Raw genomic sequence first — 22,377 nt, forward strand, 5'->3', positions numbered from 1 at the left:
CATTAATTTTATACATTTTATGTTAATTTTACATCCTCTTACTATGAAAAAAATCCAAATTCAAATTATGTCTTACCAAGAATACATGTAGCACTACAGAATTATTAAAGCTTATTTCTCATTTACCACAAGCTTCATGACCTAAAGAAGAGATTAGTGAAATTCCTCAAGTGTGCATAAGACCAAATAATCCCTATTTCTTATATATTTCTATTTTAGATTTCTATCAAGTAACCAATAAATAGGGCTTTCCTGGCAGCTCAATGGTATAAGAATCCACCTGCCAAGCAGGAGACAGAGGTTTGATCCCTGCGTCAGGAAGATCTGGAGAAGGAAATGGTAACCCATCCCAGTATTCTTGCCTGGGAAATCCATGGACAGAGGAGCCTGGTGGGCTACAGTTCACAGGGTCGCAAAGAGTCGGACAAGATTTAGCAACTAAATCAGCAGCAGCAACCAACATATAATTTATATACAAGATTGTTTCCAAGTATTACATATGAATTTAGGAACAAATTCTAAGAAAGGAATCACCAAACTTTTTCTGTAAAGATTCAGGTAGTAAATATCTTAGGCTTTGAAGGCCACAAGATCTCTGTTACAACCACTCAACTCTATTATTACAGTGGTGAAAGCTGTTACAGACAAGATGTAAATGAATGAGCACATGGCCATGTTCCAGTAAAAATGTATTTTTACTGGAAAATGGGCTGCAGGCCAGATTTGTCCCAGGGGTCACAGCTTGCTGACCCCTGATTATAACCTTCCACAGTATGACTCCTTCCAGCTCTTCCCATACAGAAGTAATACAGGTTTTCTCTCTGTGATTACTTTTTTAATGGCAATCTCCACATTTAAGCACTATCCATTCATTCACATATTCTACAGATTTTTACTAAATGCATACCATGTGCCAAAAACAGCTTTAGGTGTTAGTGATTTAAAAAAATGGAAAAAGTAATAATAAAGTGCTGCCCTCTTAATGCTTACATTCCAATAGGGTATATATAATTTCAGTTAGTAAGAAGTATGAGAATAAGTAAAGCAGGGCAAAAAGATTGGGGGTGGAAGGGTGAGGCTCTTTGCATGGATCAGGGAAGACCTCATAGGAAATCACTTTTAGCTAGAGAATGAATGAAGTAAAAAAACAATCCAAATGAATATCTGGGGGAAAAGCACTGCAGGCATATGGACAACTACCTGCAAAGGTCCTGAACAGATTCAGAAAGTACCTAACAGGTTTAAATAAAGACAAGGTTAGTGGGGCTGGAATAAGACAATGAGATCAGAGAAACTGGTAAAGGTGAGATCACAGGAAACTATAGGCTATGGTAAAAAGGACTGGATCTTATTTTAAGCTCATGAATATGACATGGTTGAAAGCAAGGCAGTCAGTAGGTATGATGTACGGTTTAAAAAGGTCACTGGTTTATTTGTCATATCTCAGTAAAGTTGGGGAAAAACCGAGGTTCACTGGCAGCTGTGCTGTAGGAGGTAGGAGGCAGACTGTGGAAGACAAAAGAGGAACGGGAGAGCCAAGCCATAAACTGCTGCATGTATTTACAGATTTCTAAATAGAATTTAAACATACTTTTAATACAAATCATAGAGAAGATGAAAAGTGAAAGTGAAGTCGCTCAGACGTGTCCGACTCTTGGCAAACCCATGGACTGCAGCCCACCAGGCTCCTCCACCCATGGAATTTTCCAGGCAAGAGTACTGGAGCGGGGTGCCATTTCCTTCTCCAGGGGATCTTCCTGACCCAGGGATCAAACCCAGGTCTCCCGCATTGCAGGCAGGCGCTTTTACTGTCTGAGCCACCATAGAGAAGATAGCATAAAAGAAATAAGCAATAAGGATAGATTGTACAGCCCAGGAAAATATAGCCATTATTTTCTAATAGCTTTAAATGGGGTATAGTCTATAAAAATATTGAATCACTATGCTATACACCTTGAACTAATAACTGTAAATCAATTATACTTCAATTTTTTTTAAAGTGATAGCAAGAATGTGAACAAAGAATTATATCAACAGTGTGTGTGTGTGTGTGTGTGTATGTGTGTGCGTGCACGCGGGCACGCGCGTGCACATGCTCAGTTGGTCCAACTCTTTGCAACCCCACAACTGTAGCCTGAGAAGCTCCTCTGACCGTAGGGTTTTCCTGGCGAGAATACTAGAATAGGGGGCCACTTCCTCCTCCAGGGGGTCTTCCTGACCCAGAGATTGAACCTGCGCCAACTGCACCTCCGGCACCGCAGGCAGATTCTCTACCGCTAAACCACTGGGGAAGCCCTGTATCAACAACAGACAAAACAAAACTCAACAGAATTTTCCTTAAAAATTTTCGTTTAATAGGAAATTTCGGTGAGGAAATATACTAATGTCACCAACAGAGGGCAGTAGTGAACAGAGAACATAAGTGTACAAACTGTGATCCAGCTTCGTAGTTAAGATCTTTCTCCAGAATTCTAGTAAACTAGAATTGAGGAGCATCCCTGAGAGGTTAACAGCAGAAGCAAGAAACCGAGATTAGGCAAACACATATCTACGAGAAGTTGAAATTATAAATATAAGCAAAAAAAAAAAAAATTAGATAAACATGGCAGAGTATTTATAGGGGATGTCATTTCCCTAACTAAATACACCAAACTCAAATCACTGATTTCACTGCTTCTCAGGAGATACCAAAAAATAAAACTAAAGCTAGTGAAGAGTCAGCTTTATGTATCTACACACTGATGAAGGGTTTGCCCTAAAGGGTTCATGTCCCAGCCAAGTAGGGCAGAAAAGCTCCTGTTCAAGAGGAAAACAGGCGCCAGTACAAATGTGAGCAGTCAGTACACTACACCTGGGCACAGAATGTGAAGGTTAGAGGGAAAGGCTACAGCTCAGGAAGCAGCTGAACTTGAAACATAGCCTATGAATAAATGAAGGCAGGCAGCTGGCAACAAGGAGACTATCAACATATACCCACTGCCTATTCCCTGCTGGGAGTTTCACATCCCTTCCTTCCTTTCCTCCTACCTCTGTTGTCCCTCTTCATTTTCACTCTCTCTGTAGAACTTTAGGCTCTATAGATCACTGAAAGGTATGACACTACTCCATTTTTATCCTTAGTTTTCTTTTTCCCCTCTGTCTAGATTCCTACATTTTCTGTAATATTTTTCCTCACTGCTTGTCTTCTAGCCTGCATGTTGAATTCAAGATTGTTGAGACTCCATAGACAGAAGAAAAAACTGTTTTGACCTCTGCAGTCATCATTATGTAAAAACGTATACCCTGCCCACTTCATAGTCATTAGTATGGCTACCGTCAAAATATACACACAGACACACACAGAAAATAACAAGTGCTGATGAGGATGTGAAGAAATTGGAATTCTTGTACACTGCTGGTAGGAAGGTAAAATGACACAGCTGCTGTTGAAAACAGGATGGCAGTTTCTCAAAAAATTAAAAATAGAATTACCATATGAGCAATTCCACTTCTGGGTATATACCCAGAAGAATTGAAAGCAGGGTCTCAAAGAGGTATTTGTACACCCATATCCACAGCAGCACTATTAACAAGAGCTAAAGCAAGGAGGCAACCTACGTGTTCACTGACACATGAATGGATAAGCAAAGTGTGGTGCATACTGATACATACAATGGACAATTATTTAGTCTTTGAAAGGAAGGAATTTCTGACATACACCATAACATGGATGAACCGGAAAGATACCATGGTGGAATGAAATAATCCAGTCACAAAAAAAGTCAAATACTATATGATTCCACTTATATGTTACACTTAGAGTAGTCAAAATCATAAAGACAGAAAGTAAAATGGAGGGCGCTGGTCAGGGAGTGAGATGTGATTTATATACTGTTTAATGGGTAAGGGTTTCAGTTCTGCAAGGCGAAGTTACAGATACAGATGGTTGTGATGGATGTACAACATTATCAGTGTATTTAATACCAATGAACTGTATACTTTGAAATGGGTTAAGATGATAAATTTTATGTTTTGTGTACTTTACCAAAATTTTTTTAATTGAAGGGGAAAAAAGTATAACCTGCTAAAAAGCAAGAATAAAGGAATAAAAAGTAGTTTCCCTTTTTTCTTGCCTCCTCAACCAATACTCCAAACTGGGTATGGCCATGCATTGGTCAAATTAGACTGTTCACCATTTCTTGAATGTGCTCTACGTTTTCCTGCTCCACCTCTGCTATTTTCTTAGCCTAAATGCCCTATGTGGCTGCCCTTCATTTTAATCTAAAATACTCTATATTTTCTTCAAGAACAACAAAAATGGCATTTCCAGGAAATTTGCCAGAAAGAGCTAATATCTCTTTTCTGTCCACAAGTAGTCCACTCAGACCTCTAATTCCAAATACTATGCATCCTTGTATAATGTTTATTTGTGTATGTTCTCTTCTATTGCAGATGGACATTCCATCTCTGCTCAAAGCCTTTTTGTTTAAATTCATATTTACTTTTTACGTTTTCATAAGAATTAGAGATGTTTATCCCTCAGTGGTGCTTACAAGGTAAATGAAGACTGGAACTTGATGTTATCTTGAGCCCATAGTTTCAGCCCTAAGCCAACCAATCAAAGGCTTTTTCCCTTCCTACCTCAAACTGTGAAGCACAGGCAAATCTTCAGTTCTACTCCCAAAACCAAGAGTCCTGCTACTCAATCCAGCCTCAGGCAGAGGACTGAGAATAGTGAGAGCAAGATCTAGATATTACATGGCAATGTATTTTAAAGAAAATAAAGGAGAGTTTCCATAATACTCTTTCTCAGTATATTTCAATTTTTGTCGTAACAAAAGATTCAAAATATCCCCCAATATTTAGAGATTCTAAAACACTGTGGTGTTCTTAATTTTCAGTCTTCAGTCCCTTATCCTCATTCCCTTACAGGCCTAGCAAACACTTCAGAAATTCAGGTAAGATGTCAAATTCTCTAAGAAATCTTTTCTTATCACTTTAAGAGTAACATTTGATAGAAACAGAAGACATTCACTAGTGACTCATCGTAACCAAAATTACTTAAAATGTCCAGAATCACATATGAGATATTACTTCTTACATTTCAATAAGACAATCCATTTACTTTGTTTTCAATAATTGCTTCGGTTTTCTTTTTCCAGATTCCAATCCTATAAGCAAAAGCAGTTTTTTAAAAAAAGAAACATAACTGCCCTTTAAGGTACCAGAAGCAGTTCTGAAACACAGCAAGTGCAAAAGGATAACAGATGAAATTTCAACACTGATTTTCATCAGTGTAACCATTAGGCTAAACGCTTAGATTCCCAGAGCCTGTTTCCCAATTTTTAAAATGGGGGTGTACCACATAAGGTTTCTGCAAGAAACAAACAAAATAGAAAATGTCTAAAAGAATTCCCAACACATAGAAAGCCCCCCAAAAAATATATTTCTACAAATTATCTCTTGCGTACACTTCATTGCTAGATTCCATCCTATTGCTAGTTCTTAGTCTAACCCAGTATGATCCAATAAGGTAGCCATTAGCCACGTATGACTGTCGAGCATTTGCAGTAGTGACTAGTCCAATTTGACATGTGCTTTAAATGCAAAATACACACCAGATTTCAAAGACCTAATGAAAAAACTAATATAAAACATTTCATTAATATTTTGTATATTAATTACATGGGAACAAATACTTTGGATATATTGGGTTAAATATTGAAATTAGTTTCACGTTTTTCTTTTTACTTTTTTTAAATGAGGCTACTAGAAATTGTCAAGTTGTTATGTTTGGCTCTCACTGCATTTCTACTGGGGAAGGCTGAGCTACGCTTTGACTTCAAGCTAATGAACATGCTCTCCTAACCTTACAGTAAACTGCTTGACAGGGCTAATCCACCCCTTATCCCGGCAAACATTTGACCACTAACACTCTTGAACACTTCAACGGCGCAGGAAAACTGCTGGCTTGATCGCTCTTAATATTAAATAGTATGGAGCGCAGAGATCTGCAGAGGCAACTCGAAATCGTGACCTACACAACAGAGAAGTGCCCAGAGACAAAACCCGAGTCTTCGGTGGGTGTCGGTCAGCACTGCTGCCGGGAGCCCTACGAAAGTGAGAAGAGGCGACAGAGCGCGCGCCGGGGACCTGATGAAGCATAACATGGAGCCCCTGGAGTGGAGGTCTGAGGAGGGAAGCCTTTCGGCTTCGGAGGGGACCAGTGGGAGGGCGGCAGGGAAGAGACTCGGCTCCGCAGCGGAGGCTGCGGAGAGAAGCGCTACCTTAAGAATCCCCTTCATCTTCGCCAGAAAGGGGCGGAACTCCTCAAGTGACACCTCCGGATACAGCTGGCTCCGCAGCAGCTCTTCCGTGATGCCCGGGTGCCCGTAGAAAGTATCCTGAGCCAGGCCGCTCAACAGCCCACTCAGGCACTTGGAACTCTCAAGTTCGGCCGCCATGGTTAGCAAAGGCCACTGACAGCTGAGCGCGACAGCACTACGGCAGCCGAGATGGGCCTAAACTGCCGGACAAACGCGCGAGAGGAAAGTGGCGGAGGAGTGCCAGCAGAGGTCGCTGTTAGCAGCTCCCAGCTCTGCACCTGATGCGAAGAGCTGACTCATTGTAAAAGACCCTAATGCTGGGAAAACTAGAGGGCAAGAGAAGGGGGCGACAGAGTATGAGATGGCTGGATGGCATCACTGACTCAATGGACATGAGTTTGAGCAAACTCAGGGAGATAGTGATGGACAGAGAAGCCTGGCGTGCTGCAGTCCATGGGATCGCAGAGAGCTGGACAGGTCGTAGCGACTGAACAACAATAACAAGCTCTGCAAAACACAACCCGTACATTTGCCAGTGCGGAGCTATCAATTCATTGACCCCTCATTTTGCTTCTGCTGATTTCCCTCTTCAACCCCAGGGCCTACTCAGAGAGGAAATTACTCGGTGAAGATTACTTTAGATGGAGTAGCATGCTATGCCGGTGGCGGTTTGTTTTGGTTGGCTGTTTCTCCCTCTAGGCTTTGCCAGTCCTTTAACTGAATAGGATCTATCACTCAAATCTGATCTCTGCCTAATCCTAACCTAGCCTAATCCCAATCCTTTCTCCCCGAAAATTTGACTCTACCTTGATAGTATGTCTGCTTGGGTTGTTAACTGCCTTTTTACATACATACATGGTCTTGTGTTTCCAACTAGCTTAGTGCTTCTTATTCAATGTTCCTTTCTATAACAAATATTTTGTAAACTCTTTACTAGCCTGAAATAAAGTGCATAGATAATATAACTTCCTGCCCATATAATTTCCAAAAATCAATGTGTTATTCACCAATAAAGAAGAATGAGTTACAGGACTTCCCTGCTGGTCCAGTGGCTAAGACTCTGGGTTCCCAATGCAGGGACCCTTAGTTCAATCCCTGGTTGGGAAACTAGATCCCACATGCTGCAACTAAGAGTCCATATGTCACCACAAAAGATCCCACATGCCGCAAAGATTGAAGATCCTGTGCAGCAAAATAAATAAAAATAAATGAAGCAGTGGAGACTCAGACATAGAGAATGGACTTATGGACCAGGTCTGGGGAGAGGAAGGAGAGGGTGGGATGTATATAGAGAGTAACATGGAAGCACACATTACCATACGTTAAATAAATAGCCAATAGGAATTTGCTGTATGACTCACAGAACTCAAACCTGGGCTCTGTAATAACCTAGAAGGGTGGGATGGGGAGGGAGGTGGGAGGGAGGTTCAAAAGGGAGGGACATATGCATGCTGTGCTGTGCTTAGTCACTCAGTTGTGTCCAACTCGTTGTGACCCCATGGACTGTAGCCTGCCAGGTTCCTCTGTCTATGGAATTCTCCAGGCAAGAATAATGGAGTGGGCTGCCATGCCTCCTCCAGGGGATCTTCCCAACCCAGGGATCAAACCCAGATCTCCTGCATTGCAGGCAGATTCTTCACCATCTGAGCCACCAGGGAAGCCCCAAACATATGTATACCTATGGCTGATTCATTCAATGTTTGGCAGAAACCAACACAACACTTAAAGCAATTATCCTTCAATTAAACATAAAAAAAAAAAGAGTGAGTTACCGACACATGCTGCAACATAGATGAGACTTAAAAGAATGCTAAGTGAAAGAAGAAAGCCACAAAAGGCCAGATAGTGTACAATCCTGTTTATATGAAATGTACAAAACAGGTAGAAACATAGAGACAGAAATGAACTAGAGGAGTGGGGAATGAGGAATGACTGCCAGTGGGTTTCTTTTGGGGATGATGAAAGCATTCTAGAATTAGTGGTTATCATTGTACAACTTCGTGAATATACTAAACCCACTGAATTGTAACTTTAAAAGAATATGAATTTCAGTAGTATGTGAATTATATCTCAACTTAAAATCAATGACTTAACCATAATTTAGGACAAAAATAAAAGGAAAATAAGTTATAATACATACATTTCAATGTATAATTTTTAGATTTCGGGCTCAGACAATAACAAAGAGGTAAGTTTTTCACCTATATGAATGTCCCTTGCATGGCAAGACATTTTGTATTCCCGGTGCCCATCTGGCCTGGGCCATTTTTCCTCTTCCATAACTGGGACAATTGAAATACCCCTTTCAAAGTAGTACCATCTTGTTCAGAATCACTGGTCTGGACTATTTTAATATCTACCCATCATCTACCTGAAGTCAGGAGGTATTCTTTGTACTAGAAAAGATGTAAGGTATTTCTTTCCTTAAAGAAATTAATTTTCTAAAAAGCAAATTCAGAGATGCTTCATAACTCAAAGAAAAGCAAATCTAGAAATTAACTATACATTCTGTTAAGTGTGCCTGGAGGAGTTGGAGAGAATGGTCCATGTAAGGGAAAAAGTAATATAAGGGTGGTAAGTGGATAAAAAGCACTATTTAGCACATGACTTCCAAATTACCCAACAGAAAAGCTGTAGCAATTTATTTCCAGGAAACCTTAAAACACTAACACTATTCTTTATCATCTTTGCCATCTGATACAAAAGAAATGTTATCTTATTGTTTTAATATGCATTTCTTAAATTTTGAGGGTGAATTTTTTTTTCATCTATATAATTGACAATATAATGGTTGCAAACATACAATGTAATGATTCTATTTGTATGTACTGTAAATGATCAGTAGAGTAAGTCTATTTAACATCCATCATCACACAGCTGCATTTTTTTTTCCTTGTGATGAGAATTTTTTTAAATTAACTCTCTTAGCAATTCTTGGGAATTCCCTAGCAATCCAACTCTTAGGACTCACCTTTGTGGTCAAGGGCCTGGGTTCAATCCCTGGTCAGGGAACTAAGATCCCACAGGCCTTACAGTTGAGCCATAAATTTAAAAAAAAAAAAAATACAGTATCACTAACGAGAATTACATGTTGTACATTACATTCCCAGGACTTATTTTCTTTATTTATTTTTGACTGCACTGGGTCTTTGTTGCTGTGTGCAGGCTTTCTCTAGTTGCGGCGCATGGAGGCTACGCTTCATTGTGGAGCGCAGGCTTCTCATTGCGGTGGCTTCTCTTGTTGCAGAGCACAGGCTCCAGGCCGGACTCTTCCGGGACCAGGAATGGAACCCATGTCCCCTCATTGGCAGGCAGATTCTTATCCACTGTACCACCAGGGAAGTCCAGGATTTATTTATTTTAAAAATGGAAGTGTGTACCTTCTGAACTGTTAAAAAAAATTCAACTTGGTAAATTTTAAAGATCTGATTACTTTATTTAATAATTCATGAATAGGGGAGCATCCAATCTTAGCTAGAAAGGTGCTCAAAGGAGCTGTACAAAAATGAAAGATTTTTATAGGCAAAAGGGAGTGAGAACAAGAAGTTATACTTCAAAACAAAAATCAGGTTGGTTATTAACAGGGTAATCTTCCTTTAGAGGATGTCAAGGATCTATCAGGCAGATTACCTAACTAGTGCTGATTAGGCAATTCCTGATTGACTGGTTTAAGATTCCATTTCTTGAGAGCTGAAACAGTAATTCTCAGTTTGGTGATGTGGAGTTTGTTTAGGATAAGTGACTCCATTTGGGTCCTGCTGTCTTGTTTTAAACAACCACCTTTATGCGAGGACTTTTTATATATAGTGATTGACTGCTTATATATCTTCCCATTTCCTTGTCCATCTTCTACAGAGGCTTCTGTCACTTCAGTGATTTCTAAATGCTCTTTATACATTAGTAATACTAATGCTTGTTACTTATATTGCAAAATGTTCCTTGGGTTTATAGAGTTGAATCTATCAACCTGCCTAGAAAAATCCAGAAGGTTAGTCACCAAAATGGTTATGAAGTATATCTCTGAGCAAATGGCTTTTATTTGCTTCTTTCTGCTAACCTGATTTTTCTAAATGTCTACAGTGTACAAAGAAGAAGACATTAAGAAGAGGTGGCAAGAATACACAGAACTGTACAAAACAGATCTTCACGTCCCAGATAATCACAATGGTGTGATCACTCATCTAGAGCCAGACATCCTGGAATGTGAAGTCAAGTGGGCCTTAGGAAGCATCACTAGGAACAAAGCTAGTGGAGGTGATGGAATTACAGTTGAGCTATTTCAAATCCTAAAAGATGATGCTGTCAAAGTGCTCCACTCAATATGTCAACAAATTTGGAAAACTCAGCAATGGCCACAGGACTGGAAAAGGTCAGTTTTCATTCCAATCCCTAAGAAAGTCAATGCCAAAGAATGCGCAAACTACCACACAATTGCACTCATCTCACATGCTAGTAAAGTAATGCTTACAATTCTCCAAGCCAGGCTTCAGCAATGCATGAACCGTGAACTTCCAGATGTTCAAGCTGGTTTTAGAAAAGGCAGAGGAACCAGAAATCAAATTGCCAGCATCTGCTGGATCATCGCAAAAGCAAGAGAGTTCCAGAAAAAACATCTATTTCTGCTTTATTGACTATGACAAAGCCTTTGACTGTGTGGATCACAACAAACTGTGGAAAATTCTGAAAGAGATGGGAATACCAGTCCATCTGACCTGCCTCTTGAGAAACCTGTGTGAACAGTTAGAACTGAATGTGGAACAACAGACTGGTTCCAAATAGGAAAAGGAGTACATCAAGGCTGTATATTGCCACTCTGCTTATTTAACTTATATGCAGATACATCATGAGAAATGCTGAGCTGGATGAAGCACAAGCTGGAATCAAGATTGCCAGGAGAAATATCAATAACCTCAGATATGCAGATGACACCACCCTTATGGCACAAAGTGAAGAAGAACTAAAGAGCCTCTTGATGAAAGTGAAAGTGGAGAGTGAAAAAGTTGGCTTAAAGCTCAACATTCAGAAAACAAAGATTATGGCATCCGGTCCCATCACTTCATGGCAAATAGATGGGGAAACAGTGGAAACCATGACAGACTTTATTTTGGGGGGCTCCAAAATCACTGCAGCTGGTGATTAAAGTGATGAAATTTTAAAAAGCTACTCCTTGGAAGGAAAGTTATGATCAACCTTGACAGCATATTAAAAAGCAGAGACATTACTTCGTCAACAAAGGTCTGTCTACTCAAGGCTATGGTTTTTCCAGAGGTCATGTATGGATGTGATAGTTGGACTATATTTAAAGCTGAGCATAGGAGAATTGATGCTTTTGAACTGTGGTGTTGGAGAAGACTCTTGAGAGTCCCTTGGACTGCAAGGAGGTCCAACCAGTCCATCCTAAAGGAGATCAGTCCTGAGTGTTCATTGGGAGGACTGATGTTGAAGCTGAAACTCCAATACTTTGGCCACCTGATGTGAAGAACTGACTCATTTGAAAAGACCCTGATGCTGGGAAAGATTTTAGGGGACAAGACAGGCTTCTCAGTACACAGAAGGAGGAGGGGAAGGGGATGACAGAGGATGAGACGGTTGGATGGCATCACTGACTCAATGGACACGAGTTCGGTAAACTGCCGGAGAGGTGATGGACACGGAGGCCTGGCGTGCTGCAGTCAATGGGGTCGCAAAGAGTCGGACATGGCTGAGCGACTGAACTGAACTGTACAGTGTACATGTAATACTGTTGTAATAAAAAGTTATTTAATGAAATGATATATTGAAGTGCCCATCGGGAGCTATTTAGTAGCTGAGTGGTTAGATTCCAGGCTTTCACTGCTGTGGCCCAGGTTCAATCTCTGCTCAGGGAGCTGAGCTCTCGTAAGCTGCACTGTGTGGTCAATAGAAATAAATAAAGGGCCCATCAAGAGATAACTGGTTTAGAAAGATATAGTATGTATGTTACATATATATATGTATATATATACATAACACACACACACACACACACAGGCTTCCCTGATAGCTCAGACAGTAAAGAATCTGCCTGCAGTGCAGGAGATGTGGGTTCAACCCCTGAATTGGGAATATCCCCTAGAGAAGGAAATGGTAGCCCATTCCAGTATTCTTGCCTGGGGAATCCCATGAACAGAGGATCCTGGTGGGCTACAGTCCATGGGGTCACAAGAGTCGGACACAAACTAGTGACTAAACCACCACACACACACACACACACACACACACACACACACACACGAGTCGGACACAAACCACCACACACACACACACACACACACACACACACACACACAGGCTTCCCTGGTGGCTCAGACAGTAAAGAAATGCCTGCAATGGAGGAGACCCCGGCTCAATCCCTGGGTCGGGAAGATCCCCTGGAGAAGGGAATGGCTATCTACTTCAGTATTCTTGCCTGGAGAATTCCATGTACTGAGAAGCCTGATGGGCTACAGTCCATGGCGTCACAAAGAGTCAGACACAACTGTAAGAGCTAGACATGACTGAACAACTAACACTTTCACTTTACTTTGCATACATACACACACACACACACACACACACACACACACAAATATTACTAACCCATAAAAATGAAATATTGCCATTTAGAGCAACATGGTTGGACCTAGAGAATATCATACTAAATGAAGTAAGTCAGACAAATACGTAGTATTGCTATATGTGGAATCTAAAAAAGAAATGATACAAATGAACTTTTATATACAAAACAGAAATAGACTCATAGACATAGAAGACAAACTCATGGTTACTAAAGAAGAAAGCAGGGGAGGGATAAACTAGGATTACGGGATTAACAGGTACAAACTACTATACCTAAAATAGATAAGCAACAGGATTTACTGTATAGCACAGAGAACTATATTCAATATTCTATAATGGCAACTAGATGGGGAAATGATGGAAACAGTGGCTGACTTTATTTTGGGGGGCTCCAAAATCACTGCAGATGGTGATTGCAGCCATGAAATTAAAAGACCCTTACTCCTTGGAAGGAAAGTTATGACCAACCTAGACAGCATATTAAAAAGCAGAGACATTAGTTTGTCAACAAAGGTCCATCTAGTCAAGGCTATGGTTTTTCCAGTAGTCATGTATGGATGTGAGAGTTGAACTATAAAGAAAGCTGAGCGCAGAAAAATTGATGCTTTTGAACTGTGGTATTTGAGAAGACTCTTGAGAGTCCCTTGGACTGCAAGATCAAACCAGTCCATCCTAAAGGAGATCAGTCCTGGGTGTTCTTTGGAAGGACTGATGCTGAAGCTGAAACTCCAATACTTTGGCCACCTGATGTGAAGAGCTGACTCATTTGAAAAGACCCTGATGCTGGGAGGGATTGGGGGCAGGAGGAGAAGGGGACGACAGAGGATGAGATGGTTGAATGGCATCACTGACTCGGTGGACATGAGTTTGGGTAAACTCCGGGAGTTGGTGATGGACAGGGAGGCTTGATGTGCTCAGTCCATGAGGTCAGACATGACTAAGCAACTGAACTGAACTGAACTGAATAACCTATAATGGAAAATAATCTGGAAAAATGTATATCTGAATCACTTTGCTCTATACCTGAAACTAACACAATACTGTAAATCAACTATTTCAGTTTTTAAAAATGATAACTATGCCTTAAAATCAGAATCCTTTTAACAAAAAGCTTTAAAGAACACTTGTTCTACATCACTGAGAAAAGCTATACACCTTTCGTAGTGTTTCTTAAACATTTTGATAAAGTCAGAATTTTATAGAAGCCTCAGATATTTTCTCCCCCAAATGCAAATACACATCAAATACAGCCTACCATATCTGTGGGTTAATTTGCCCCCCTGAAACTATATAAACTTGCCAGTTTCCCACTGGCTTTAGGAGCTCTCTCTTAGTACTCCCAGTCTAATTAATCCTCACGATAAACAGAAGAAGGAGAAATTCTGCATATCGTTACCATTATTCAACTCTCATTCCAGTGTATGTAATACCTGGACACATCACTTGTTAAAAATAAGTTAAGAAGGCCCAGGATGGAGTCACATCACCAAACTGAGACTTAATTACCAATCAGGAAATCTCCTAATCAATGCCACTTAGGTAAACTGGTAGATCCTTGCCATCCCCTAAACAAAGGTGATCTTGTAATAAACAGTCTTTTTTGTCTTGTACAACACATGTTCCTGCTCCCTTCTGTCTATAAGTCTTTTATTTCGTACAGCTCCTGGGGCTATTGTACTTTCTATTTGCTTGACAGGATGCTGCCTGATTCATCAATCAATGAAGAAAGCCAATAAGATCTTTAAAATCTACCGAGCTGAATTTTGCTTTTTTAATACAGGGCCTGCCTGAGCCTACAGGTTCCAAAACACCAAGGTGACCAATAAAAGAAAATCACCTCTGTGCCACCAGAGGCTGCTATTGTCAATGTAACTATTTTAGGTTGGGAAGGATTGCATTTTTAGAATACCTTTCAAACAAAAGGACCAAAGTACAAAGCTTTCTTAAATCTCAAAACACAACCTGATTTCCAGATGATAAGCCTGGGTGCAGGCCTATTAAAAGAACTGCCTAATTGCTATAAGACAACAGCAAGGAAAATACTCTGAGCCCTGTCTCAAAGGAAACTACAAGCATCTAACTAGCAGCCCTTCTGGTCGAGTTTGCTTTTCACTGTGGCCAAATAGATGCCCATTCTAAGTCTCATAAAGCAGCTAGTCACTTGCCCTGGTAAATTACTCCTTTCATGGCTTACAGGCTCTTTGGTTCCAGGCCATCAATATGTGTTTTTATAAAGTTTCCCAGTTCTAAAAATATTAAAATTTAAAATGTGAACCGAGATAATGTGGAAATACACTGGCCCTAAGTTTTGCAATAAACTCTCCTTGCTTCCTGTCTCTCCTCTGCCTTTTCCAGTTGTATTTTGATCACCATTCACTCTCCACTAACAGATATTGATTCAGAGTTTTGTGCCAGTCTTTCTGCTAGGCTCCAGGGGACAGAGAATGAATAAGACACACTCCTCTAAAATCTTACATTCTGGAAAGAGAAAATAATAGGTAAATGAGTGGTCGCAGAATATGCCACCCCAAAATATACCACTTTGGCTTAAGGATTATGTTGAGCTGAAGGCAACTGAGAAGCAGATACAAGGAAAGCTCACAGCCCTCCTCCTATTCACTTAAAAGCAGGACATACATTTTCAAAGAACTTCCCTGTGGCTCAGTGGTAAAGAAACCCCCTGCAAATGCAGGAGACATGGGTTCCATCCCTGGGTTGGGAAGATTTCCTGGAAAAGGAAATGGCAACCCATTCCAGTATTTTTGCCTGGGAAATCCCATGAACAGAGGAGTTTGGTGGGCTAAGCTCCCTCAGGTCACAAAAGACTTAGCAACTAAAACAACATTTTCAAAGGTGTTCCTCCTTCCCTGTCTACCAGGAAGTACAAAAACAAATGCCAGAAGACAATTTTAGACCCTTATTGATGGAGAAGAAATCGACTTAAATCTGTGATTCAAACCTCACTCTTGTTTATCATGCCTTTCCCTGTCATCTCTGTATAAATGAGCTTCTGGACATGGTCCTTTTTTTTTTGTCTTCGGCTGAAGATGGTATATAAACAGGAGTTCTAAGCCACTGCTTTGAGTTACTCATTTTCCCTGGGTATGTCACATGTATATATGAGGCATATACTGTGCTCAGTTGCTCAGTCATGTTGACTCTTTGCAACCCTCTAGATTGTAGCCCTCCAAGCTCCTCTGTCCATGGGATTTTACAGGCAAGAATACTGGAATAGGTTGCCATTTCCTCCTCCAGGGGATCTTCTTGACCCAGGGATCAAACCCATGTCTTCTGCATCTCCTGCATTGCAGGTGGATTCCTTACTGCTTAGCCACCAGGGAAATTCCACATATAAGGGGTGTGTGTGTGTGTCAGTCGCTCAGCCATGTCCAACTCTATGAGACTCCATGGACTATAGTCTGCCAGGCTCCTCTGCATGAAATTCTCCAGGCCAGAATGCTGGAGTGGGTTGCCATTTTCTTCTCCAGGTATATGAGGTGTACATGTTAGTAAACCTGTTTGTTTTTCTCATTAATCTGTCTTTTGTTACAGGTGTCCCAACCAGAACAGAAGAGTGGGAGGGAAAATTATTTTTTCCTCCTTTACATCAATAAATTATTAAAATGCAATGAACAACAGAAAAAAAAGTCATGAACTAAGGGTTGTTACTACCTAGTACCTAGAAGTAGCTATCAGAATTGGTGGTGAGAGAAAGAAAAAAATGGCTAACTCGGAATAGGTCAAAGACAGGCTTAATGTGAATAGCCAGGTATGCAGCAGGTGAAATAGCATGTCCTTATATAGGGAAGCATGAAACAGAATGGTGTGTTGAGAAACACTAGGAACCCCAGAGTGTAACAATAGGATTCAGGACACACTACCCCAAAATACAGAACCTTGGTGACAGAGTAGATGATGGTTCAGAGCATAAAGGGGCTCATTTATTTGCAGGCTACCTCTCCATGTAGCTGGTGTGTTATTTCACCCTTTAGTTGGGCTGTGCTAATCAATATAACTATCATAGCAAGCATCTGGAATGAAATTGCCATAAAACAAAACTCTCATTCTGCATTTTAAAATATTTTAATTCAAATTCAGACTCAAAGGTTTTAAATGGGATTGATTTCGGAAAGATGGGACATACCTGGAGAAATCTAGTCTTGTTTTCTTTCTGATTATCCAAACATTTTTAAAAAACATTTCTTGTGGAAAATTTCAAACACATACAAAGCAAAAACAATTGTATAATGAGCTTCCATGTCCCTATCACCAACTTCAACAAATAAATTGCCTATCTTGTTTCCTTTCTGCTCCCATCCACTTGACCCTTCTCTTTCATTTGGAAAACCCCAGACATCATAACAGTTTATCTGTAAATATTTCAGTATGCTTCTCTAAAAGATATAGGTCCTTAAAAAAATAATACATTATTCTATCTTACACAGTAAAAGAAAAGCACTTTCTTAATAATGAAAGAATATCAATCAATCAATTCCCAATTGTCTTACAAACTTCATATTTTTTAACTGTTTGTCTGAATATTTAAGTAGTAGGTTAGCCAGTCAAATGAAATTAGCTATAGGTTCTCCCTCCAGCTTCATTGGGCTTTATTTTCTTGTAATTTATTTGTAGGTCATTTGTCCTAATGAGTTTCTCATAATCTAGATTTTATTGACTATATCCACATGATATCAGTTTTTAAAAATATATTTTCCTGTCCTTGTGTGTCCTACAAATCTGTAAATTTGTAGTTATATCTAGGAATTTGATTAGACTCAGATTCAGCTTGTCTCATTTTCTGCCAGGAAGTATCTAGTGTCTGCTGCCTATCAAAGTGCTGTGCCCCACCACCACACTTCCTGCTGCTGCTGCTGCTAAGTCACTTCAGTCATGTCCGACTCTGTGCGACCCCAGAGACGGCAGCCCACCAGGCTCCCCTGTCCCTGGGATTCTCCAGGCAAGAACACTGGAGTGGGTTGCCATTTCCTTCTCCAATGCATGAAAGTGAAAAGTGAAAGTAAAGTTGCTCAGTCGTGTCCGACTCTTCTCCACCCCATGGCTCCTCCGTCCATGGGATACTTTCTAGACCTCCAAAATAAGAGTCATCTAGTCTGTCCACAAATCTGCAACTTTTATGGCTCTGGAGAGTGCTATACTAATTAAATATTAGTTCATCTCTGTTTCTAGATAGACTACCTGGTTACTTGTTTACTTACAATAGATCACAGAACTTCTAAGTTTGCTAGAACCCGCCTTTGGCTTTGGGCATGTATTATTGCTTAATCCTAGGAAGAAAAATAATTCTGATATCAATTGTTACAGAAAAAAATACGTAATTATAACTTGAAATCTTTCAGAGAATTAAGGCAAGTATCACACCTATGGAGACTGTCCCCAGAGCCAACAACGGCATCTTCCAAATTCTGCTTTGTCACTTCTGGCTAACTGGTCTACTTCTCACACGGATAAAAACAGTACAGTTTACTAAGCTTTAGAAGCCATTGAATTCAACCTCCTACTTTATAGACGAGGAATATAAGACCCAGAGAACTTAAATGACTGTCCCAAGATTACACATCTAGTCCAGAAAAACATCTACTTCTGCTCTATTGACTAAGCCAAAGTCTTGACTGTGTGGATCACAAAAAACTGTGGAAAATTCTGAAAGAGATGGGAATACCAGACCACCTGACCTGCCTCCTGAGAAATCTGTACGTAGGTCAAGAAGGAACAGTTAGAACTGGACATGGAACAATAGACTGGTTCCAAATTGGGAAAGGAGTACATCAAAGCTGTATACTGTCACCTTGCTTATTTAACTTGTATGACGACTACATCATCAAAAACGCTGGGCTGGATGAAGCACAAGCTGGAATCAAGATCGCTGAGAGAAATATCAATAACCTCAGATACACAGATGACACCACCCTTATGGCAGAAAGTGAAGAAGAACTAAAGAGCTTCTTGATGAAAGTGAAAGAGGAGAGTGAAAAAGTTGGCTTAAAATTCAGCATTCAGAAAACAAAGATCATGGCATCTGGTCCCATCACTTCATGGCAAATACACGGGGAAACAGTGGCTAACTTTATTTTGGGGGGCTCCAAAATCACTGCCATGGAGAAGGAAGTGGCAACCCACTCCAGTATTCTTGCCTGGAGAATCCCAGGGACAGAGAAGCCTAGTGGGCTGCCGTCTATGGGGTCACACAGAGTAGAACCCAGCTGAATCGACTTAGCAGCAGCAGCAGCAAAATCACTGCAGATGGTGACTGTAGCCATGAAATTAAAAATTTGCTTGCTCCTTGGAAGAAAAGCTATGACCAACCTAGATAGCATATTCAAAAGCAGAGCATAATCTTGCCAACAAAGGCCATCTAGTCAAAGCTATGGTTTTTCCAGTAGTCATGTGTGGATACGAGAGTCAGAATATAAAGAAAACTGAGTGCCAAAAAATTGATGGTTTTGAACTGTGGTATTGAAGAATACTCTTGAGAGTCCCTTGGACTGCAAGGAGATCAAAGCAGTCACTCCTAAAGGAAATCAGTCCTGAATATTCATTGGAAGGACTGATGCAGAAGCTGAAACTCCAATACTTTGGCCACCCGATTCGAAGAATGGATTCATTGGAAAAGACCCTGATGCTGGGAAAGATTGAAGGCAGGAGGAGAAGGGGATGACAGAGGATGAGATGATTGGATGGCATCTCCGACTGGATGGACATGAATTTGAGCATGCTCCAGGAGTTGGTGATGGAAAGGGAAGCCTGGCCTGCTGCAGTCCATGGGGTCGCAGAGTCGGACACAACTGAACGACTGAACTGAACTGATATAGCAGAAATGGAACTCAAGCCTGAATTTTGAGCTCCCAAATTAATGCTATTTCCATCATCCTCATCATACTTGTTTGCATCACACTACACTAGTTGTTTTAACAAATAATCATAGCACATTTGAGGTTGCTGCCACTGTTGCTAAGTCGCTTCAGTCATGTCTGACTCTGCGACCCCATAGATGGCAGCCCACCAGGCTCCCCCATCCTTGGGATTCTCCAGGCAAGAACACTGGAGTGGGTTGCCATTTCCTTCTCCAATGCATGAAAGTGAAAAGTGAAAGTGAAGTCACTCAGTCATGTCAGACTCTTAGCGACCCCATAGACTGCAGCCTACCATGTTCCTCTGTACATGGGATTTTCCAGGCAAGAACACTGGAGTGGGTTGCCATTTCCTTCTCCAATGTTTGAGGCTACACTGACATAATCTGATCCTTTGAAGAGAAATCAACCCTAGACTTATAGATCATGGAACACCTAAGAAGCTTCATCTTCTAGGGCCAGTGTCCTGAGTGAGAGTAAAAGCTTCTAAGGATCAGAGGATTAAGAACTACGAAAAATTATCACTGAATCTATTTCAGGCAACCATCATTTTGTGGATGCTAAGAAATTATTTGTGGTGTGCTCGCTTCGGCAGCACATATACTAAAATTGGAACGATACAGAGAAGATTAGCATGGCCCCTGTGCAAGGATGACACGCAAATTCGTGAAGCGTTCCATATTTTTTTAGGAAGATGGCAATGACGACCCTGTATGCAAGACAGGGAAAGAGACACAGATGTGTATAACGGACTTTTGGACTCAGAGGGAGAGGGAGAGGGTGGGATGATTTGGGAGAATGACATTCTAACATGTATACTATCATGTGAATTGAATCGCCAGTCTATGTCTGACGCAGGATGCAGCATGCTTGGGGCTGGTGCATGGGGATGACCCAGAAAGATGTTATGGGGAGGGAGGTGGGAGGGGGGGTCATGTTTGGGAATGCATGTAAGAATTAAAGATTTTAAAATTTAAAAAATAAAAAACTAAAAAAAAAAAAAAGAAATTATTTGTGAACAAATATTGAAAGAACTTCACCTGCATAAGCCTCCAATCTAAAATACAGAAGTAAAAAAAGCCCAGCATTGTAGCTTATTACCTCTGAAGTTGCTCTATTGGAATACTGCTTCCATTTATTTACCTTGAGATTCAGGTCTCTTTGTGCTTCATTCCCTGTCTCCTACCAAAAAAAAGATAAAAGACTGACTTCATAGGATTGTTGAGAGTATTACAGGAGATGAAATGTGTACAAGGTTTAGCACTGCAACTAGCTAAACATAACTGAGCTAATAACTGATTGTTACTAAAATGTTCAGGGTCCCAAAGAGTCAGTGACTATGTTATGCAGGAGAAGCTACTGTAAAACAAGGGCCCTGTACTAACTGCACAGGCAGTCCTGACTTGGCAGGCAATCACAGGTCCAAAAATTTTAAGATTCTTTGGTATTTAACCAGTTGTGTATTTAAACCTCTTAACTGCTACCTAGTATCAATCAATATAGAACAATCAATTCCAACATCTAAATAGAAAAGCAGTCACAAGGCAACAAAAGTGAAAAAAAAAAAACACAAAACACCAAATGGGACTTAATTAAACTTAAAAGCTTTTGTACATGACTGCCTGGTGGTACAGTGGATAAGAATTCACCTGCCAATGCTGGAGATATGGGTTCAATCTCTGATCCTGGAAGATTCCACAGTCCAAGGAGCAGCTAAGCCCGTGGGTCACAACTTCTGAGCCCAGGCCCTAGAGCCAGCAAGTACCTACTGAGCCTGCATGTTACAACTACTGAACACTGTGTGCCTAGAGCCTGTGCTTCGCAACAAAAAAGCTACTACAGTTAGATTTCCACACACCGCGAGAAAGAGTATCCCCTGCTCTCTGGAACTAGAGAAAGCACATGCACAGTAACAAAGATCGCATGCAACCAAAAAAAATTAAAATTAAAAAAGTTTTTAATTTTAAAAAAGCTTTTGTACCACAAAGGAAGTCAACAATCTACTGAACGGGAGAAAATATTTGGAAATTACATGACCAACATGGGGTTACTATTCAAAATATATAAACAGCTTGTACAACTCAGTATTTTTTTTAAAAAAGGAAAACTAAAAAATGGGCAGAAGACCTGACTGGACACTCTTTCAAAACAGACATACAGATGATCAACAAGCACAGGAAAAGATGTTCAATATCACAGGGGCCTCCTGGCATCTCAGATGGTAAAGAATCTGCCTGCAATGCAGGAAACCTGGGTTCAATCCCTGGGTCAGAAAGATCCCCTGAAGAAGGAAACAGCAACCCACTCTAGTCTTCTTGTCTAGAGAATTCCATGAGGAGCCTGGCAGACCACAGTCCATGAGATCACAAAGAGTCGGACACTACTGAGTGACTAATTATCAGAGAAAGACACACTAATCATCAGAAATATGCCAACCAAAACCACAACGAGCTATCACCCCATACCTGTCAGAATACTAGCAGCAAAAAGAACACAAATAACAAACACTGGTAAAAATATTGGCGAGAAGGTAAACTGGTATAGCCACTGTCAAAAACAGCATGGAAGATTCTCAAAAAATGAAAAAAATAGAACTACCGTATGAGCCAGCAATTCCATTCCTCAGT

The 22,377-nt window shown here is 40.5% G+C and overlaps 1 protein-coding gene and 1 non-coding gene across 2 annotated transcripts in view; one reads left to right on the forward strand and one right to left on the reverse strand.

Annotated features, from left to right (window-relative positions):
• Positions 1-6,486, reverse strand: part of COMMD1 (copper metabolism domain containing 1) — a 168,732-nt gene extending 162,246 nt beyond the window's left edge. The window contains exon 1 of the mRNA XM_069583072.1: positions 6,267-6,486. Coding sequence (XP_069439173.1) covers positions 6,267-6,443 — 177 coding nt within the window. The 5' untranslated portion in view covers positions 6,444-6,486. The remainder of the gene's footprint in view (positions 1-6,266) is intronic.
• A 13,843-nt stretch (positions 6,487-20,329) lies between these two features.
• On the forward strand, positions 20,330-20,436 carry LOC138438375 (U6 spliceosomal RNA). Its single transcript, XR_011256314.1, has one exon. It is a non-coding gene; the product is annotated as a U6 spliceosomal RNA (small nuclear RNA).
• Positions 20,437-22,377: the final 1,941 nt, after the last annotated feature.

Source organism: Ovis canadensis, chromosome 3 (genome assembly GCF_042477335.2).
Source record: "Ovis canadensis isolate MfBH-ARS-UI-01 breed Bighorn chromosome 3, ARS-UI_OviCan_v2, whole genome shotgun sequence".
In the NCBI taxonomy this organism is placed as follows: Eukaryota; Metazoa; Chordata; class Mammalia; order Artiodactyla; family Bovidae; genus Ovis; species Ovis canadensis.